General features: G+C 42.7%; 1 protein-coding gene, 3 non-coding genes and 1 pseudogene across 4 annotated transcripts; 4 read left to right on the plus strand and 1 right to left on the minus strand.

The window, feature by feature from the left end:
* The first annotated feature begins 6,157 nt into the window (after positions 1-6,157).
* Positions 6,158-6,276, plus strand: LOC147254608 (5S ribosomal RNA). Its single transcript, XR_015118254.1, has one exon. It is a non-coding gene; the product is annotated as a 5S ribosomal RNA (ribosomal RNA).
* A 396-nt stretch (positions 6,277-6,672) lies between these two features.
* Positions 6,673-6,791, plus strand: LOC147254609 (5S ribosomal RNA). The gene has a single exon (XR_015118350.1). It is a non-coding gene; the product is annotated as a 5S ribosomal RNA (ribosomal RNA).
* Positions 6,792-7,110: 319 nt separating this feature from the next.
* On the plus strand, positions 7,111-7,229 carry LOC147254610 (5S ribosomal RNA). Its single transcript, XR_015118361.1, has one exon. It is a non-coding gene; the product is annotated as a 5S ribosomal RNA (ribosomal RNA).
* Positions 7,230-7,512: 283 nt separating this feature from the next.
* LOC147254611 (5S ribosomal RNA) lies at positions 7,513-7,631 on the plus strand (annotated as a pseudogene).
* A 1,646-nt stretch (positions 7,632-9,277) lies between these two features.
* six5 (SIX homeobox 5) lies at positions 9,278-18,217 on the minus strand. Its single transcript, XM_086216261.1, has 3 exons — positions 17,505-18,217; positions 13,688-15,195; positions 9,278-12,103 (listed from the first exon to the last, which is right to left on the minus strand). Exons 1-3 carry the CDS (start codon positions 18,188-18,190, stop codon positions 11,421-11,423), a joined length of 2,877 nt encoding a protein of 958 aa, XP_086072387.1. The 5' UTR covers positions 18,191-18,217; the 3' UTR covers positions 9,278-11,420.
* Positions 18,218-21,676: the final 3,459 nt, after the last annotated feature.

A 21,676-nucleotide genomic window follows, 5' to 3' on the forward strand; every position in this document is an offset into this window, starting at 1 on the left:
CCATGATGAACCCCACCTCTTGCCCAAAGTCTGCTGGGATAGGCTCTAGTCCCCTCACAACCCTTAACAGGATAAGCAGTAGAAAATGGAAGGATGGATGGAATTTCAAATGTGCATACAATAATAGTTAAATACATTAACCCCTCATCGTGTAAAGTTTGAGATAAATCAAAGATATTTTTAGAGCATTTTAGTATATGGAAATACGGTTGGTTTTCTAATTATTCTTAGCACCATCTAAAGGTGTATGTTAAAATAAAATTTAAAAATATAATATAATTTAAAATATAATTTATATATATATATACATTTATATATATATTTAATTAAAGTATTTGGTTTCAAGATACTTAAAAAACTAAATTTGGGGGGAAATTTATGTAAGCACCTAGAGAGCTTACACCCCCTCAACAAGAAGTGGTTTGATCCTGCCTCCTTAAGCAACGCGGCCAACTGTAGTAGCGGCAGGGGTGAAGTGAGCCAGAACGGGCCGGAACGCAGTTCCAGTGCAATATTCACGGCCGGAACGGAGTTCCGTTTAAAAAAAAGGAGGAGAAGGGAGCTGTCAAAATCCCATATTAAAAAAAGAAAACGACGTAAGGCGGTTTCACACTGAACGTGGCAGACGCTGCGCGGGGTGGGGCGCAAGCACGCGCAGCGCTACCGAGTTGCTGGGCTTGGTTTGCGCTCATGTGACGTCACAGTGCACCCACGTACACGATGAATGGACTTCCCCCGCGCAGATGACTAGGATGACGTAAATATTATAAAGAAAATTATGTTATGGCATAATGTTATCAGTAATGTGTCATTTCTTTCTTTGTTGAAGTTACTATGTGTTTGTGGTGATAGTTTATTGTAAATGTTCCATACAGTGACATTGATCTTATCATATCTTATCTTATCTTGACTTAGGTGATGCTGTTAGACCCATGGCCACTGCTTACCCTTCTGGGTGGTGAGGAGGGTGCTATGGGAGCTGCAGTTGTGTGGGGACTAGACACCCGAAAACTGTAATAAAAATCACCCAAAACTGATTAAAACCGTAAAACTCTGTCAGTGGCGCTTGCCATTTGGGCGTGCGTACAGTTCCAGCAAGACTTTTAAGCCACTTTCACCCCTGAGTAGTGGTGTGGGTCAGTGTCCAGCCACGGTCAACTGACGTCTCTGCAACAGTTTTCCAAGAAGTTATCTGGCTATCTCAAACGCAAACAAAGGACACACCTCTGAAACGTCGACCTTGTGTCACCCAGTTGAAGAAAGAAAAAGGTCGGTGGTACAGTCTATGAGTGTGGCGGTGACAGTTAATGAGCTAAGCTCACAAAGTAAGCTAACTTTATTTTAGCCTCCTAAAATTATCTTTCTTAAACATTTTTACTATTGAAATTCAGACCCTCTTTAAAGTGATATTTCTGCAGGCAAACCTGAAGCTAGCTATTCCCTACGATATCATTTCTTCCTTCTTGTTCATTGTGCTTTGCCAACAAACAGCACCCCTCCATCCTCATAACAACACCACCCCCAATTAAACACTCTCAGAACTAAAGGTGGATAGCATTCTGATTAACGCAGACAACAAGAGGAGTAATAGGGTGTTGAACGTTATTAAACATATTGTGTGCACTATATTCCCATGTCTGAGCAGATTTTAGCAGAGTACCATTTCACTTGTAAGGACATACGGTGTAACAAATCATTTTACAGCCGAGTTTTATCAGTTTTGAAGCAAATGGCAAATTCATAGGTATTCAGTCTGTTGCACTATTATATTTTTACAGTTCACAGTCAGTAAATATCTTACAATGAGGTGTGGGCTTGAAGAATTGCAGCCCTACAAAAGCAGTTATTTAAATTTTTTGAGTGGGGCACTTGATTCAGCTCTTTTATTCCTTCCTTTTCTTCCGTGCTTGCCAATTTGAACTGCTTTCTCAGGGTTTTAATCTCCCGCCTGAGTTGTTTGATTTTCCTTTCTCTTCTGTTATCCTGCTTTTCTGATCAAACCGTTCTTTTGCCGAGTTAAAAAAAAAAGAAAAAAAAAAGAACGGTTTGTGACAGTGCCAAGGAGAGAGTACAAGGCCAGACCAGAAAAGCAGTATAACTTTTGGTGATCCAAAAGGGTAAAACAACGGAACGGTTCAAGGTGCTTGTTCAAGGGGAAGAGATCCCGAACATCCAGGGGAACCCTATTAAATGCCTTGGAAAGTGGTATGATGATTCCCTGTCTGACAAAAACAGCATCTCCAGCACAGAAAAACAAGTTAAAGAATGGTTAAAGAAGATTGATAAGTCTGGCCTGCCTGGAAAATATAAGTGCTGGATTTACCAACACAGCCTGCACCAAAGACTTATGTGGCTTCTCACCATGTACGAAGTGCCTATAACAGCAGTTGAAGCGATGGAAGTTCAACAAGCACCTTCGAAGATGGTTGGGAATACCCCCAAGCTTTACATCAGTGGGGCTCTACATAAGGGCGGGTCAGCTCCAGCTTCCCCTGTCCTCAGTTGTGGAGGAGTTCAAGGTTGCTAAATGCAGACATTCCCTGATGTATAGGGACACCCAAGACCAACTCGTCAGGGAAGCAGGAATAAGAACAAGATCTGGCAGGAAGTGGGTCGCCAGTACTGCAGTTAACCAGGCAAAGCTTCTCTCAGGACCAAAGATACCATCGGAAACCCGTGCACTGGAAGACAGGGTCTAGGAACATCACACTTCCAGCAGTGGTCGAAATCCACTCCAAGGGAGAAGAGGACCATGATCCAGGACGAAGTAAGAAACCTTGAGGAAGAACATCAAAGAGCTAAATCCATCGAGCTAGCAACTCAAGGCGCCTGGACTAGGTGGAACCTTCCCAAGAGGAGCATCGCATGGAGTGAATTGTGGAGGCTGGAGCCTTTCCGTATCTCGTTTCTGCTCCAAGCAGTGTACGACACCCTACCGACCCCAGTCAACCTGCATAGGTGGAGAATGAGGGAGGACCCTCTGTGCAGGTTGTGTGGTGGTAAAGGAACTATGGCGCATATCCTTTCAGGGTGCAAGATTGCATTGGCCCAGTGGAGATATAGGTGGCGCCATGACAAGGTGTTGGCACTATTTGCAGACATCTTGGAGCAAGAGAGGAGAAGGAAACCTCCAGCCAAAACAAGACCACCGCTGAGCACCAGAGATGGAGATGGATTATTATCGCATCTTTGATGTATTTACGAACTACAGGTGTCAGTATTTGTACAAGGTTTTCATGGCCTGTTGGATAGTGGAGGCCCAATGTGAGGTTTTTTCATGGGGTCTAAAATCCCTTGGTGACACAAGGCGAGGTAAGGCAAGGCAAATTTATTTGTATAGCACCATTCATACACAGGGCAATTCAGAGTTCCTTACAGAGGGACACAACAGAGCCCCTCTGACTAATCTCTCTCTTTGGTCTCAGAGTCTCACTTTTAGTTGATATTAGTCTCTGGGGCTCAGATCACCACATTGGCTTTCTTGATATACTGTTCAATTTGTTCAACTAAAACAGTGTTTGGTTTTACACGCTCTTTTTCTTCTGTTGTTTTTCTACGCTCTGACTTCTGTCTCTTGAGCCAATAGAAAGCCTGTGAACATTGATCCTTAATTCTGCAAAGTCTTCCATCCCAAACAGGTAGAGAGGATTATGCAGATCCTGATGCTGGTGGATTGGATAATCTGACCCGTCAGCAAGTGCGATGATTACCTCACCAGCACCTCAACTGGAAATTAAGGAAACAAGAAAAAAAAATGACTGAACAAACTAAGATTAGCTAATAACATGCTAGATAGACGCACAATATGAGAACTCTAGTACAGAGAAAATGCAGTGCCTCCCATTGATGAAAATAGATAATTTGTGACAAATTCTTCCAGTATGATTGTATGTCGTGTTTTGTAGGTGACTGATGGTATCTACCATGATGTGGAGATGAAAGAAGATAACACATCAAAGTGCTCTCTCTGGATCAATCAGAAGGTAAGTTGTTTTCATGGTCTATGTAGACCAGGGTCTCAAACTGGTCCAGTAAAGAGCCGTGTGGCTGCAGGTTTTCATTTCAACCCAGCAAAAGCAACACCTGATTCTACTTAAATCAATTAAGCTGTGTTCACACTAGGGCTGCAACGATTAGTCGACGTTGTTGACAAAAATCGATAATAGAAATAGTCAACAATGAATTCCATCGTCGACTATTGTCGCCAGACGCGTTTTTCCAACAGAGTGAGGCATCTCACTTGATTATAATCTCTGCCGAGAGTTGCGCATGCGCAGTAGCGTCTCTGTCTCTGAGCGGTAACATACAGAAATGGCGGCGTCAACATCAGGTTCGCGCACCAAAACTTCTAAATTTTGGGAGCATTTTAGCCTGGATACCGCGAATAAAAAGACTACTTGGAAAGTTTGCTAAGCAGACCTTGCGTATCATGGCGGTACCTCGGAGATGCAGGAATATTTGAAGAGACAGTTGAAGGAAACGGAGTCTGACTCGCCTCAATGAGATTAAAGTCACATTTAAGCCAGTACGGTTTTTATGACATTCATTGTACATTTTATAAGCGTATTTTCACTATAAAAAAAGTTTACTTGATTTTGATTTATTTATTTGCCTGTCCCTAAAAAAATGGACAGATTTATTTATTTATGGATTTATGTCTCCACTGACCGAGCACTGGTTTTAGACAGGACATTTTTATTTAATTTTTGTACGAATCCGCTGTTTGTTCAATGAAAGATGTATTTTTCATTGTACCCATCTTTCTTGTGTTTATTATCATTTGCCACATAATTAAATCAACTTCATGCTAAATTTAAGAAAAAATTAATAATTTTACGATTAGTCGATTAATCATTTCAATAGTCGGTGACTAGTCGACTATTAAAATAGTCGTTAGTTGCAGCTCTAGTTCACACAGCTCATTTGTTGGATCAGGGGTTGCTTTTATTGGGTTGGAAAGAAAACCTGCAGCCACACGGCTCTTTACTGGACCAGTTTGAGACCCCTGCTCTAAATGTTTGTGTTATCAAGAACTCATTTGTTTTGTTATCTTTATGTTCCCTTGTTTGTGGTTTGGGCTTGAAGAGTCCTGTTAGTTCCTTTTTTAATTTTGTAATCACTTTCCTCTTGTGTCTCCATCTGCTTTAAACTTCCTAGTAACCTGTGTCACTTGGAATGTCATTAGCTGAGTTTGGTTCTATTTTGTTGTGTCATTCCTTCCTGTTTTTTTATTTTGTTTATTTAAATCTGTCACTTCTCTGTATCCTTCTTGCTGTTCTCTGCATTTGGGTGCTGCCATCTCATCACACCTGACCGTTATTTGCCTCATGTAGTTCCAAGATGAAGTAAAATTATTTTGGCCTTTTCTTCAAGTAATGATAGAGTGGTTGGAAAATAGGAAATGGAAATGTCAGGAGGATAATATGACCATCACAAAAACTAACTACCGGTGCTGTGTGCTGAAAGATTTTTCACCTCTGAGCTCAAAAACTAGGGAAGTAAAAGTTATCTGTGTAGCACTGTTCACAGATACGAAGTCCTTGACAGCAATGATTGATAATAATAAGACAACAATATAAGCACGCAACATAACTGCTGGAAGTTGCCTAACTGAAAACAACAGTGACAGTCAATTTTCAGGCAGTGCGATAATAAACATGGGGCAGCTGTTGAGAGCTTCTCTGAACAAAATGTCTGACAGATGGGGATGTTTAAGCTATGTCATGAAAAAAAAATGATAGGATCCTTGGGACCTTAAGATCTGGTAAGTAATTTGATGGGACACCGCCTGGGAATGCCAGGTTCTGTAGGCTTTTTCACTTCAGTATGAGGAAACGGCAGCTTTGACTTTTTGGGGGCCAGCTTGAGCTGGCTTCCATCAAACATTCTTTCTTTAATCACTTCTACTTAAAACGCCTCTCCGCATTGAAGTTGAATGTCAAGCAGCATGCGTCTGGAGAAATACTTGCAAATTTGGAGAAGACAAATGGCTGATGCAGTACTTTGCTCTGGATGACATAAACTTATTCCACTTTGCAATGAGAGGACAAATATTTGCCATTTGAATAGACCATGACACGTTTACCTATCACGTTGTGGTTTGGAAGCGTTAAAGTGAGCGAAATGCATATAAGGCCCGCAGGAGTGGCAGTCCTCCGCTTACGGCCATACCACTCTGAACACGCCCGATCTCGTCTGATCTCGGAAGCTAAGCAGGGTCGGGCCTGGTTAGTACTTGGATGGGAGACCGCCTGGGAATACCAGGTGCTGTAAGCTTTTTTCACTTCTGACCTCAAACAGTAGATGGTGCTGTTTGTTCTTTTTAGCAGGGAGACAGTTGTAAGGAAACAGCAGCTTTGACTTTTTGGGGCCCAGCTTGAGCTGGTTTCCATCTAACATTCCGTCCTGAAACACTTCAACTTGAAACACCTCTCCGCAGCATTCAAATTGAAGGTCAAGCAGCGTACATCTGGAGAAATCTTTGCAAATTTGGAGAAGACGAACGGCCGATGCAGTACTTTGCTCTGGACGACATAAACATACTCCACTTTGCATTGACAAGGACAAATATTTGAACTCTGAAAAGACCCTGACACTCTTACTCATCACTATGACTGTGATGAGGTCAAGTGAGTGAAATCTATATAATGCCCACATGTGCCATACTCTCCTGCTTACGGCCATACCACTCTGAACACGCCCGATCTCGTCTGATCTCGGAAGCTAAGCAGGGTCGGGCCTGGTTAGTACTTGGATGGGAGACCGCCTGGGAATACCAGGTGCTGTAAGCTTTTTCACTTCAGTGGGCGGAAAGGGCAGCGTTGAGGACCTGGGAACCCGCTTGAGCTGGCCTCAGGGAAAAGAAGCTCCCCGCAGCCTTGAAATTGAACGTCAAGCAGCGTGTATGCGCAGAAATCTTTCAAAAATGTGAAGGAGACAAATGGCAGATGCAGTACTTTGCTGTGGATGAGATAAACATACTCCACTTTGCATCGCCAAGGAGGAATATTTGAACCTTGAAGGGACCCCGACGCTGTGGCGCGTCATGACCACCGCGACCAGGTCAAGTGAGCGAAATGCATATAAGGCCCGCAGGAGTGGCAGTCCTCCGCTTACGGCCATACCACTCTGAACACGCCCGATCTCGTCTGATCTCGGAAGCTAAGCAGGGTCGGGCCTGGTTAGTACTTGGATGGGAGACCGCCTGGGAATACCAGGTGCTGTAAGCTTTTTTCACTTCTGACCTCAAACAGTAGATGGTGCTGTTTGTTCTTTTTAGCAGGGAGACAGTTGTAAGGAAACAGCAGCTTTGACTTTTTGGGGCCCAGCTTGAGCTGGCTTCCATCTAACATTCCGTCCTGAAACACTTCAACTTGAAACACCTCTCCGCAGCATTCAAATTGAAGGTCAAGCAGTGTACATCTGGAGAAATCTTTGCAAATTTGGAGAAGTAACTGTGATGAAGTCAAGTGAGTGAAATCTATATAATGCCCACATGTGCCACACTCTCCTGTTTACAGCCATACCACTCTGAACACGCCTGATCTCATCTGATCTCGGAAGCTGAGCAGGGTCGGGTCTGGTTAGTACTTGGATGGGAGACTGCTTGGGAATACCAGGTGCTGTAAGCTTTTTCATTTTAGAGAATGTTTATATGTTAAATATTATTTCATGAAAAGCTTTACGAGTAATTTTATCTTGATATGTATTAACTTACATCATTGCTTTCATTCTAGGTTAAATTGTATTCCTATTTTGTCAATGATAATGATTCCTTTCATTTGTGGAAAAACTGCTAGTCTTTATAAATTCTGAAAATAATGGTACAGATTTACTGCCATGGATGGCTTAACATGTCTAACAGAATCCAATGGTTCACTGCCATTGACGTGTTTTTCTGTCAAAATGCTTTTTCCGTTTTTTACACTAGTTGGCGCTCTTGTGCAATATGTGAGTGTGCATTTGCCTCCTCACTCTTTCTATCACATGAAAACAAACTGTGTTCAACTGCTGATATTTACATGACGAAACATTTTAGAAACTCACTTATTTCTATTGAAAGTAGACATTCTTATCTTTCTTTTGGGATATTCCGTGTTCACATAGTCCTCCTTGGAGAAACTGATGGGATGAATGCGTTATAATAATAGTTGCTATTGTTATTATACTAATTCATATATTATGATCTGGAGTTCGACCAACTTTTTTCTAGATGGTCATATTTTGGATGTTTTCCCCGCCAGTTACGTGAGTGAAAGGACCGCCTGTATTCATTCCATTCATTCAATTATACAATTCACATTTCCCTCAATCCAGCATCCATATTTGTTCACCGCAAGCTACCTTTTCAGATCGTTCGGTCATGTTTGGGGCAAATGCAAAGGAAAAAAAAAAAGTTTGAAATTGTTTACAAACATTCCCATCCTGTGATGAATTTGAACACACCCCTGCTAGCTAGTTAGCTAAAAAGCTAGGAAATCCCCCTGCCTCAGCCACATTGGCAGAAGGTCTTTTAAGGCTGCCCTTGCAGTCAAAGGTCCCTTCAACCCCGCACATGAGCTGTTCTGCTGTTCTGTAGGAATCTCTTATTGAGCAACCCGGGGCTCTGTATCTAGCTGAAGGATACTTCATTATTGTCACGAGGGGAAGTGAGGATTGAATCAGTGACTATTCAGTTGCTAGAAGGCTACCCTACATCTGAGCCATGCTCCCCTTGGGAGACACAGTTGTCTCCGTCAAAGGTGTTTGGAGACAGAGGGGGACATTCAATTTATACATTAGCTTTGAGCCATGGATGCCACGTGGCCTTTTTGTTTTATAATTGCAATTGAACATTTTTTTGTTGAGGTCAGTAAAATACCTTTGAGATGCTTCTTCAGCAGGTCCCAGTGGTAGGAGGAGAGAGTGAGATGAACCACGCAATCTCTGAACAGAAGGCCTCACACTCACAAGCCAACCTCTTCTTTAGGGAGGATCATAGCTACGGCATTGAAATCCAAAGCTTTGTGAAGAGATCATGTAACAACTCACCTTTATTTTGTGCGAGAGGGGTAATTTGGGGGTATCAGGTTAAGAAATAAACATCACATATCCATCTTTCTCTTGTACAAATGCATGCATGTGCAAAATATTGTATGGCACCTGTCCAGACAAAGGACATTATGAGTTTTGTACAGGAAAAAACTGATCTGTGAACTGTTGGAAGTATTAGAGATATACACAGAGGTTTTGTAAATGTAGTTTATTACAATATGCAATATAAAAAATATAAGGCATTTAATACAAAAAATTAGAAAACAAGAACCACGTATAACAGACATAAATGATCCCTTTCAAAACTATTAAAAAATAACTAAATGAAAATACATTATCTTTGGTTACATCTGGAGTCTCGTGCGCTGTGTGTCAGGTAGGAAGGTGAAAACAAATCCCAGGCTACAAACAGAACGGGTACAAATGTGCTTTAGCCCACAGAGGCTGTACTGTCTCCATACTTTGGTAAGAAATGGCTCATAAACAAACACAGGCTACCTTATTTTACACACATATTTCCCTTTACCCCTAATTTATTTAAATGCTAAGTACATTTGATAATAAAACTGATTTGTCTATGCCATTTAATAAAAAATTTGCAAGATGAACAAGTAACTTAAAAAAAAAAAGATTTTTAAAATGCAGCTTTAATGTCATGTCAGCCAATAAAAATGTATTTCAATACCTGTTGTCTAAAACTGTCAGTTGGCAGTGACCTTTCAAGTGAAAATGAATATCATTTCCTATCTACATTTTTCCATGAGGACCCTTTTTTTTGTTAAAATAGAAAACTGATTGATACATGCTTTAAATAGATTAAATGTACAAATGAGACAAACAACACATATACCTATAAAAACACAAAGGCCATTACTGTAACGAGATGCAACACTTCAATGTGTTTTTGTGTACCATACATGGCCAAAGGTCTGGCCGCTGCCTGTATTGTGACAGTGGAAAGATCATACAACTATTGATAATGCAGTTACATCACCAATGGTTTTTATTATTAACCCCCCTCTTTTCTTTTTCATCTGTACAACTCATTTGACAGCTGCAGCTTCCAATTAAAGGTCTACAGGGAAAATTTTTGAAGAGTCCTACCACCGTCATAGCAACAAGGCAGCACAGCGTAAACATTGTGTGAATGAAATGTGCAAAATATACAAATAGAGGAGATTAACCTCCCAACAATGCAACCAAAAGTGTGGCATTACATTATTCTGGACATCAAACAGATACACAATTGTGGCTACACTAAGAAGACAGAATCAATCCAAAAATTTGGCAGGGTATATAGAAATTATAAAATGTTGTAAAAACTCACAACATCAAACCAGTAAGCTTTAATATAAGGCACTTGTACGTCAGATGCGTTTGACAACACAAATAAAGTGGAATCACAGCAAACGTTTTAGTGTAATGCACTACCGGGCTTCATCAAAGGTTAATTATTGTAAAGCTTTGTTTCATCTCCCAACTGGCTTTTCAACTTGGAAAACTTGTGAATGTCCCATACAAAATGTACTTGCATTGCATAGAGTAAAATACCTATTATTTCCTACTATATTCTAACTCATGAAAGGCAGCAGCCTCGTTGGAAAACTGCAAAACATCGTTTGGAATATCGATAAATGAAATATAAGCGACAGCCAGACTTAAGTAATCTGCCACAAAATCCTGTGTATGGCCCTTGAAGCTATGATGTAAAAGAAAAAAGTTTCACATACAAATCGATCAACCTAGTTCTGGAGGCAAACAATACTTTATGCCCAATTCTTTACAAATAATGTCTTCAGGCTATGAACAAGAGGAATACCTGAATAAGTTCTGAAACGCTGGTTTTAGAGTTGTGCCTTTTCTACGTGATCTGCAGATGAGTCGCTGTAGCGGATCTACAACGAACTACAACTGCCAAGAAGGGCAGAACTTCTGCAATACAAAAACCTGCAAAGAATAGCAGAGAGAATTGACAACATTATGAGGTTTTGCCTTGTTTTGACAACAAGGAAGGTAATTTGGCCAGAGAAGATAATCCATGTTTGTTCTCCTGTCTGGTTCTGATCAAATCAGACACAGAAACTATCAAAGGCACATAGTTTAAGTAAAAACGTCTTTACAAGCAGACGAGTACCCCCCTCGTCAGCCAATATGATGTTCAACCAGGAGGTGAAAATCCTCTTACCTCAGCGCTATGGGGGGGTACTCTGAGAAGTGCCAGGCCTCACTGAGAGAATTATTTTTTTAAATGTCTGGAGCAAAAATGAGCTGCAAAAGACAATGAGGCATAACAAAAAAAAACAAACCTTCAACAGTATAGTCTTTCATTCACTGTAGGTTTCACTGTGTAATCAGACATGGAGCTGCCGAGCAGCACAGTTAATAGTCTACAAGCCCAACTCATCATCCACTGGGACAGACTGGAGCTGAGTCAGAATCTTAGAGTCCCCATCCATTTCCTCAGGATGGCCTAGTGGTGAGCTGGCTTCCACATCCTGCTCTGGAGAAGGGCTTCCAAGAAGCAATGACTCTCCCCCAGGTAGGCTTAACAAAGCTGGGTCTACAGGTAGGTCCCCCTTCCCTCGCACATCAAACAGAGTTAAACTAGCTGACGTGGAGAGGGGCAGGGGGCTCCAGGCTGGCTGAGGCAAGTGGGTGTTGGGTGTAATGCCACTGTACATGGGACTGAGGGTAAGCATGCTCTCTGGAGAGAGAGTGTTTGGTGTTGTTGGGGCCACCGAGTGGTCCAGGGTGTTGGGTGAGGGGACGGTGGGTGTCTGACTGGTTGCAATACCAGTTTCTGCAGCACAGTATGGTGGAGATGAGTTGATGAAGTTCAGGGGGGATGTTGTGAGGATGCTGGGGTTTTGGCCTATGGTGGTTGAAGGCTGGGAGGCTAAAGGCAGGTTGGAGGGGGTGACAATCGGACTCACTCCATTTGTGGGGATGGGTGAAGTATCTGTTACTGGTTTCAGAGGCAAACTGGTGAGCTGAACGCCAGCAGGAAAGGTCAGAATCAACTTGTCTGGCTGAACACTCATGTAGAAGCCTCCACCAAGGAGAATGTCACCTACAGCGGAGATAAATGAATCAAATGTCAGCAACAAAGATTTGTATAACAGGATCATCTGCCATGTTATTTGCAGTTCTGCCTCTTGTTTGAAAGACAGGATGCAAGACAACATACAAGTACGAGCATAGTGACAGCCTTGGATTTGTAATTGCTTGCAAAAAAATGGTGTCAACTCATATGAAGGCTGTGTCTTGATCAGAATATGTTTGTAAATGAATGCAGTTTCATGGATTCCCACTGCAGGGCTAGAGGCAGACCAACCCGCTCGGGAGGAGGGGCCGTTAACTGCAGAGTGACAACAGGACATTGACTGTCTTTTTAAATTACAAGTCATGACGTGGAGGTCCACAGCGGTTTCTCAAAATAAACGTCTCAGTCCGTGGGCAATCTTTAAGGGGGTCTAGCCACTTCCGACCAGTGAAATTTCCATTTTCAGATATTTGGAAAGTTGTGTCAGTATCAACAACAATGAGTTTTATCCCAGAACAGTTGTATCACTTCATTTAATGTTCAAAAGACATGACACCTTTTTGCTCTAATGGTATCGTGAATATTTTGGTTGAAAATGGAATGTCAGAGAGTTTAGTTCCACTTAAAGTCTTATTAAACATGTATTATGTTTGTGTGTGTGTGCTATGTTAACATTATCATGGGTTAAACCAACTGTTTTTACATTTGTAAATGACATCCATATTTACATTAAAGAGCAGAAAGAAATAGTTACAAAATTGACAAATAAATGCCAGCTATTTCTATGTCTCATGAATGGTTTAAGAGTCTGAGGATGAAGCAATGCCAAAGTTTTTGCTGCTCATTTGTGATGAGTTGCTGAGTTGATGAGTGTTGCCAATTTCCCCACTGAGAGACGAATAGAAAAGGTTTATCTTCTTCATCTTTGTAATGAATATATTTAAGTTTTGAGCTGTTGGTGTGACAAAATAGGCAACTTGACAATATAATCTGTGATGTGTAATCATTTTTGTCATTTACAGGCAAGCAAATATAAGTAATTTAATCAAGAGTGACTAACTTGCAGTCTTAATTGTATGTAACTGCTATTTACAGGGAGTCAAGCACATCTACATCAATTTATTCATGTAATAAACTTGTATCATGTGCCCTCAGTGTGAGACATTAAATACACAATACAGTGTGTGTGTGTGTGTGTTGGGGGGGTGGGCATGTGTGTATGTGTAGGTGCAGGAGTGTGTGTTTGGGTACATGTGTTTAACTGTGTTGGTGTACTGGCGAATTTGTGTGAATGGATGTGGATGGGTGATGATGGATGAGTGCTAATATACGTTGAGTAAGTGTGTCTGGGTACGAGTGTTAATAGGTATGAGTGGGTTAATGACTGTATGGGTAGAGGAATACTGTTACTAGTAGACTAGTGATACGTTTGAGATATGACATTTGGAATTGTGTGCTGGTACATGTATTGATTCTTGATTGAAATAATAAAAATAATTCTATCATCAATAAACAATAAAGTTACCATGTAAACACTGAAAACTCTGCACACATGAAGTTAACACCAAATAAACTTTCTACATTTTCTATCAGCTAAAGAATTCATTGTACCTTGAGAGGGTGACTGGAGTTGCATGAAGCCAGAGTTGAGCAGCTGCACGCCAGGGGCAACACCGGTTTGGGGACCAACACTCTGAATGGGCCTCAGCTGGTTTATCCTAAAGGGACCTTGTGTGACTCCTCCAGTTGCAGGAGCTGAAGTCAGGATCTGTAAGGGTACTCCAGCAGAGGGGATGGACAGAGAAGGGCTGGCAGGCATCACCTGAGGGAAAGAGATGGTGGAGGATGTTTGGATGGAGGAGACTGGAACCAGCTGAGGCATGGAAAGGGGGACTAACTGTGCTGGTGTGGTGCCTTTAGCCTGGGGGACTGGGACCACCTGTGTTGGGGAAGAGATGGAAATAACTTGTGGTGCCTGGATTTTACTGGCTGTGGAGTTCAAGATTTGGTCCCCCAGTGTCAACCTTTGCGGGAGTGGAGTTGTGGGAAGCTGTGAGATAGAGACTATGGTGGTGGCACCTTCAGGCAGGGGTGCTGATGTATCCTGTTGCTGCTGCGGTGGTCGGTCGCCTGTGTTCATTGTCTGGGGGTTTTGGAAGGGAGGAGGAGGTGAGGTTAGGGGGGACACGGGGACCAGCTGTGGGCACTGAGAGACTGGGGCCCCTGAAGTGTGCTGAACCAGCTGGGACACTGGTATACCCTGGATGGAAGGCACAACCTGTGGCAAAGAGAAGACTTGAGGAGTGGAATGGGTGGCATTGACCACAGTGGTAGAGGGGTTTAACTGGGAGCCAGACGTGGCAAAGACTACATACTCCCCTTGCTGGCTGGAGAGGGACACGGAAGAGCTGGTCAAGGCCATGCCTGTTGATGGCGTAGCACCTGAAAGGGTGAGGGACTCCTGAAGTTGGGGGTTTTGTGTAAGAACCAGTGAAGGGAGACTAGCTGGGGACAGAGTGGGTGATGATGGGGACAAAGATGAAGAAGAACAAGACATTGTTTGGCTGTTTTCAGATTTGACGATAATTTCCTCAGTTACAGAGATGAAATCCAAAGCATTGCCACTTTCTGTCTTTGTTTGCAAAGGAAGGGAAATGATTGATGAGGGGTTTGAGACTGGTGTGGTGTTGGTGCTTAGGACCACTGCGGGGAGGCTGTTTGGCTTTGTCTCCTCAGCTGAAATCTCTGGTTCTGCCAAGGAAATGGCTTGCTGCACACCCCTAGGATCTGGTTTGGTTATAACCTGAGCCCCGTTCAGTATCAAAGGGGGATTGGCAACTGAACTCAGGGTGACTTTCTGGCAATCCCCTAAGCTTAGCCCATTGATGATGACACCAGCACCAGTACTGGAGATCAGGGGGTTTCCATTGAGGAGCAATGGCTGAGAGGCAGTGAGGAAACCACTGGAGCCATTGAGGATGAGCTGGCCTCCTGTGCTGCAGGGAACAGCAGACAGAGAGATGATGGAGGCTGTGGTGCCAGCCGCTTCCTCAGGTTTGTCCGGGGTGTCATCCATCGCACTTGCCTCGTCCTCAGTGCTGTGATTTCCATCAGACTCACTGAAACATAAGATAAATTTGGATACAAAGATATTGCATCCATTGTTATCATAACAATGTTATTTACCCATGTATATATCTCCTTCATACTGTGTACATTTGTGAATATATTTATACTTGCTAAGCACTTCTGGATGGATGCAAACGGCATTTCGTTGCTCTGTACTTGTGACGTGCAATGACAATAAATTTGAATTCGATTCTATTTTATTCTACTGGATTATTTTGATGATATATTATCCAAATACATAGGGAGAAAAGTGGTGGTTTCTCAAACAATTACCAGTACAATTTTATTTCAACAGTTTTATGACTTTTACAATTTTTGCACGTTTTACAGATTAGGTGTTATTTTTATATTTATTTATTGATTCGAGCATTTACTTTCAATATGGTATGACAATTTAATTAAATCACAGTAAAGGCGAACTGCAAGCATGCCCTCCATGAACTAAAGACACTCACACTTTTAAAAACCTTGTTTTCATGTTGCAGGCACTAAATCTTCAAGTGACTGCTCTGTTGATGTTACTTCAATACACTATTGTGTTCTATTTTGTGACATCAGTCAAGGTGTGTCTCGTGAAAATATGCATCTCTTGGCAAGACGATCCGTTTCCGGTAAAAATGATGCAACTTGTTTTTAAGTAAGGTGATTCAGGTGAATATTAAATCTGTACTGAAAGACTGCTTAAAAAAAAGATTAATTATTTGTCGGATAATAGGTTAGTATGCACTTTTGAGGGTAATATCTGCCTGTCTGTGTAAAAACTTGCTCATGTTCTTAATATTATCTCCTGAAAAGCAGCTTCAAAAAATAGCAATTTCTTTAATTTCTTTAGATTAAAATGACAGAACCTCAATCACCTATGTGTTGGCTGGACGTATCATCTTTTTATTACTCCTAGGTATATCTTAGTAGGGAGGCACGATAATACTGACATGTCATCAGCAGATGTTGATCATTTGTCTGCCCAGTGAGGAAAACTGGAGCGACGAGTCTCATAATAAGGATGTATGATGACGTTGACATTACATTACATTATCTGAATTGGCAAATATTGGCAACTCTCTTAAAAGTATCGTTACTGGTTCAGGGGCCAATATTTATACTGGAACAGTTTTGCCTCAAGTCTCTTCTTTGCTCATCAGATATTTAAGATGAGGAAATAATGCAATAAATATACGGGCTTTGCCAAATGTTTTTGAATAAAGAAAAGGTTTTTCAAATTCATGATATTTACATGCGTTTCTCAAAATGCCCAAAATGTGAATGTGAATATCAGCCAAGTCGTTTATAAAATATCTGCATATAGTAGTGATGCATGATTGGAAGAAGATGTCTTGTTGTGAGTATTGTTTGCAATATTGTAATTAGGGGTATAAATATGGTGTCCTAAGTCCACTGGTATGGTTATTGAGAAAAATGCATGCAAATTACAGGTACATGTAAATATAAATCACGGTAAGTTTGTAATATTTTTAACTGAATGAATCACAACAAAATAATTTACATTAATGACGCAATTTCTGCAGCATTTCTGCAGTGCTTTTTAAAATAAGAATTGTGGGGATTAATGTAGTTATATACTTACACAGACTAATATTGTGATTAGAGTAATACCGCAGTTTTACCACGTCATTATTATTATGAATTCTTTCATTTTGGGCTCATAATTAATAGTTTGTGATTATTATCCACCTGCTGGTCCAGACAACCACAAAGCCTCATGTGATAAGATCAGTCAGCTGAACTGTCTCTCATCGTTTTACAGCGTCCCTCCCTCCCATACACAGTGTGATTTCAGCCTGTGTAACAATTTTTTTCTCCATTATGTTATCTCTTTTCCCCTACTTTAACTCCCCCACATTCACTTTAACCTTAGGTCCCCTGGCTGTACGGGGCCCAATGCAGTAGTGCAGGGTTGCAGGAAACCTGAGCCACGGAGGGCGCCCGGATCTCACATTTCATAACAAAGCAACACGCTCTTGGTTGCAGACCTGTGTGGCTTCACTACTGTCAAGAGTCCGCTCCTCGGTCCATGTTCCTGCTCCATGCAATACTTGATTTCTTTGTTAGTTTTGGAGTGCTATGTAGCTGCCCCGTGCGGGCCTGTCCAGCTTTGTTTACCGTGAACATCAGAAATGACCCTGACCGCTGTTTAACTCAACATAAAGTAACAAACCGGCCTCAGTTCAAAAAAGGAACGTTTAAGGTATGTGGATTTTGACCTGTGATATTAAACTAACATGATCTCTTCAACCTGGATGATTGTAGTGTAAATATGTCTGCTGCGTTGTTGCCTTGCCTTTTGCTGTGGGTTCCGGACGGGGTTCTGTCTCTCTGCCGCCGGTTCTTGAACCAGTTGCTGACCTGCGTGAGGGACAATCCAGTAACTTTGGCCAGGTTTTTCTTCTCATCCGGAGTAGGGTACCTGTTGCTCTTGTAACACTCCTTAAGGGCGTTACGAGATTTCTCTTTGAAGCAGTACACGGTTTCCTCACCGTCCCAGATGGTTTTGGGTAGGGGGAACTTCTTCCTAAGCCGGTACTTGTCCACGGCGCCCAGGCTGCGGCCCCGGGACATCTCCGCCTCCTTGTAGCGGGCTTTCAGGTAGAGGTCTTGCAGGAAGCCATGGTTGGACGGATCGAAGTCGTGGCTCTCCAGGATGGCGTACAGCTCTTTGAATTCCTCCCGGTGGAAAGCCACCAGTGCCTGGGCCTTCAGCAGAGTCTCGTTGCCACGTAGCAGCTCGGACGAGGGATGTATGGTGGATAGAAAACTCCACAGGCGATCCACATTGCCCGCCTGCAGGAGGGCCTCGCACAGACATGATACTTGGTCTGTGGAAAAACTCAGAGCCGACTTTTGGAAACTTTGGAGCAATTGTTCCGAAACTTGGACTGGATCTCTGTCCTCCTTGGACTCCGTTGCCGTTGGCTCCTCTGTGCTGTTGTCGGATTGTTCTGCAGACTCCAAAGACAAGGAAGCCATTTTTACTTTAACTTTTTTCTCCAAGTTCCTCCTCCTTCGTTTCTCTCCCTCCCTCCCTCCACCGCGATCTCCCATTCTCCACCAGCCGACGACCAGCGGCCACGCCCCTTTTACCAGCCCGCTGCCGTCTGCCAAAAAGTTACTGCTGAGTGAAGCACGTAGTTGACCATATGTTTGTATCGGTAAAGACGAGCTCTTAGCGAACTCCTGATCATGATAATTCAGCTGCTGAGTTTGGTCCTTGCTTTTGTTGGTTTTGTTTTTTTTTTTCAAAATCACAATTGTAGTAGAAGCACTCTCGGCTCTCTCACATCCAGGTGCTCCGAGGATACGTTGGGTTCATTCCACTTGTTCAGTCTTGACAAAAGCATTTTACACCAGTAAAAAAAAAGATGTCAATCAAACATTAAATTGGAAGTCTCCTTCCACAAACTCCAGGGCACGCTGTAGGGTTCATGGAATTGCAACCCACACAGGTCATCAGGGTCATGTGGTGAATGACTGTTGTTGAACTCCGACCCTGATGAAGACCTGTGTGGGTCACGACACTTTGGTCAGTTTTAACGATTATTGCCTTGAGAAATAGAGGCATTTTAAATTCGCACAAATCCTAACCTGGAGCTTTTGGAAGAGACTGTCAATTTCTATTTTTATTTGAGATCATTTTTATTCCTGTTCCTTTCCCACATTTTTTAGGAACTCCTGTGTCACTGAATGTCCTCTTCTAGTCAAAAAAATCTGTTTCCTCTACTCTCCACAGTTGAATGCATGAGCGTTGCTTTGGTACATGATGTATGTCCAGTATTCAATACTGGAAGGCACATGCTAGCAGGGTGCACCACCAGCCTCACCCAAGGGCGCTATACTTGGAGACACAACCAATTTCTCAGAGAATTAGCAACAATCCCGGAAAAGAAGTGAACTACCATAAATGCTCTCCCGCAAACATCATCAGACAAAGTCCACTTCACTCAGTTCATACCAGCTGGCCATCCTCAAGAGCACCGGGCAACACCAAAGGATGCAAGCTTTCTGCAGGCTGCTCGGGATTGGAAATTGGAGGTGGACCTAGATAAAAAACTAGTGTTTCCTCCATAGATAATGATAACACCACTCCGGCCAGACATGGTCCTGTGGTCTCCAGCAGCAAAACTGGTCCATATCATCGAATTGACAGTACCTTGGGAAGATGGGGTTGAAGAAGCTTTTGAGAGGAAGATTAGCAAATATTCTGACCTAGCAGCAGAAGCATCCCAGAATGGCTGGAAGACCTTCATATTTCCAGTAGAGGTGGGATGCAGGGGGTTTGTTGCTACATCCACCACCAGTCTGTTAAGAAAAATGGGAGTGGGGGGGTGTCGCTCCCTCCAACAGGCTATCAAAGCGATAGCGAGTGCTGCTGAGAAAAGCTGCAACTGGCTCTGGATAAAGCGCAGTGACATAGCCTGGACACAAAAATAAATACAGACGGTATGCAGCCAGGCTTACACCTGGCTCAGGGAGAAGGACGCCCCTGCCATGCAAAGTCCATCAAGGGACATGGAGGGTATGGCATGGAGGGGGGTGTACCTGGGACGCTGGGTACACTGTTAAGCCCTATGGAGACGTCGTGGGCTTAAATTAATGAAACGTTGATGAAGCAGGGTGCCCACCTGATGACCCCAATGAAATACCATCCCTCCCTTTCACCACTCTACTCTGACTGCTGACTTTAAGAGCGCCAACTATCCAAAGGGATTGTAACATCTAGTTCTATTTGCTGTACTTTACTTTACTGGAAGGCTGTTTTCATATTTGTTACTGAAAGTTCAAGTTTTCTCTATTCTCAGTGAATATTTGATATTGGGGGCATTACTAAGAGCAGGATTTGTGATGTCAGAAATGTTTTGGAACCTAATTTAGATGCTAATTTCAACACAGACAAGTGTAATAAGGAACTCTTAACATTGAATGGCTTTTATAAAGTAGGAGACATCTAGTTTTCCGCATTTAATCATTCTCAATAAAATTACATGTGTAATATAGATCATTATCAGTCGTGTCATTTTAGAGAAGAGTATGTTGTGGTGCAAGGCTATAAATGTGGTAAATTTCTTCTGCACACACAATGTCATAAGCAAATTCTAGTATTTATTAGAAGTATTTTTATGTGGAGAGGATGTTCAACTTCATGCCACTTCATTTTTCAACCACACTGCAACTCAGAAAAATGGGAGCCTTTCCCAGCTGACATTTGATGAGAGTTCACCCTGGATGGTCATCGGGGGAAGTGAGGATTGAACCATCCATCCATCCATCCATCCATCCATCCATCCATCCATCCATTCATTTTCTCCCGCTTATTCTGTTAAGGGTTTGGGGGGGGGGGGGGGGCTGGAGCCTATCCCAACAGCCCTCAGGCGTGAGGCGGGGTTCACCCTGGACGGGTGGCCGCCAGTCCATTGCAGGGCCAAAACATAAAGACAGACAACCATTCACACTCACAGCCACACCTATGCGTGGCAAAGCGTGTGACCTGCAGATGAGAGGTGAATGAGGCTGGACAGGTTTGCAGACATCCATCTGCTCAGCAGGAATGTAAACATTCACTGTGGGGGTGTGGGCCACCCTCAGCTCTTGCCCTGTCTTGTGTCAAGCTGTCGCCCTCCTCCGTCTTTGCCCATACATGCTCCAGTCTATTCTCTGTGCTAAGGCAATCATCCAGCTTGTCTGTGATTGAAGACTTTAGCTCAAAAACTATTTTCTTTTGTCTGAGATTTCCAATCCAATATTGTCAGGATTATATAAGAGGTAAAATTATAAATCAAGGACCTAAAATTACAAATAAATCCAATGGAATCCTCACAAAAACTTGCCTATGATCTGCAGGAGTATCAAGACATACAGATTTACCTGCACTGATGAACTGTACAGACCCTGGCTGAATTGTCAGAGTCACTTACTTCTTAACAATATTTGACGTGTGTGGTAGGATTTTTTTTCCTTTAGTACTGTATGTCCCAATAATTATTTTTTTCAGGCTTTCTTTTACACAGGAGGACAGGCCTCTGTGTGACCTCCCTTTTGTCACACTCAGTCTTGTGTGATGATTTGCTGTCAGTCGTGCCAGTCAACTTGTAAGTGGTTGATGCCTTGGCCTTCTTTTGTCCATCCATCTGCTGCTTATCATGTTAAGGGTTGCAGGGGGGCTGGGGCCTTTCCCAACAGTCTTCAGGAATGAAATAGAGTTCAACCTGGACTATTCATTGCAGGGCCAACAGATATAGACAGACAAACATTCACACATTTAGAGCATCAATCAGCCTCGTCCCCCCCTTGATGTCTTTGGACTGTGGGAGGCAGCTGGAGTACCTGAGAGAGAGAACCCACGCATGTACAGGAAGAACATGCAGACTCCACACAGAAAGACCCCGTACCCGAGCCGGGGCTCGAACCCTGAACCTTCTTGCTGTGAGCCGCCCTGTCCCCCTTCCCCCTCTATCGAAA

This window comes from Aulostomus chinensis, chromosome 10 (genome assembly GCF_037954235.1).
Source record: "Aulostomus chinensis isolate RoL2024-O1b breed Wild chromosome 10, RoL_Achi_v1.0, whole genome shotgun sequence".
Lineage (NCBI taxonomy): Eukaryota > Metazoa > Chordata > Actinopteri > Syngnathiformes > Aulostomidae > Aulostomus > Aulostomus chinensis.

Bases quoted from the DNA above. Each gene is read 5' to 3' on its own strand.
- six5 (XM_086216261.1), bottom strand. From the start codon at position 18,190: ATGGCTTCCTTGTCTTTGGAGTCTGCAGAACAATCCGACAACAGCACA. The intron at 15,196-17,504 runs GCAAGGCAACAA...CTTATGTTTCAG, and splicing joins TCCGGAACCCACAGCAAAAG to TGAGTCTGATGGAAATCACA. The intron at 12,104-13,687 runs GTACAATGAATT...TCTCCGCTGTAG, and splicing joins ACTCCAGTCACCCTCTCAAG to GTGACATTCTCCTTGGTGGA.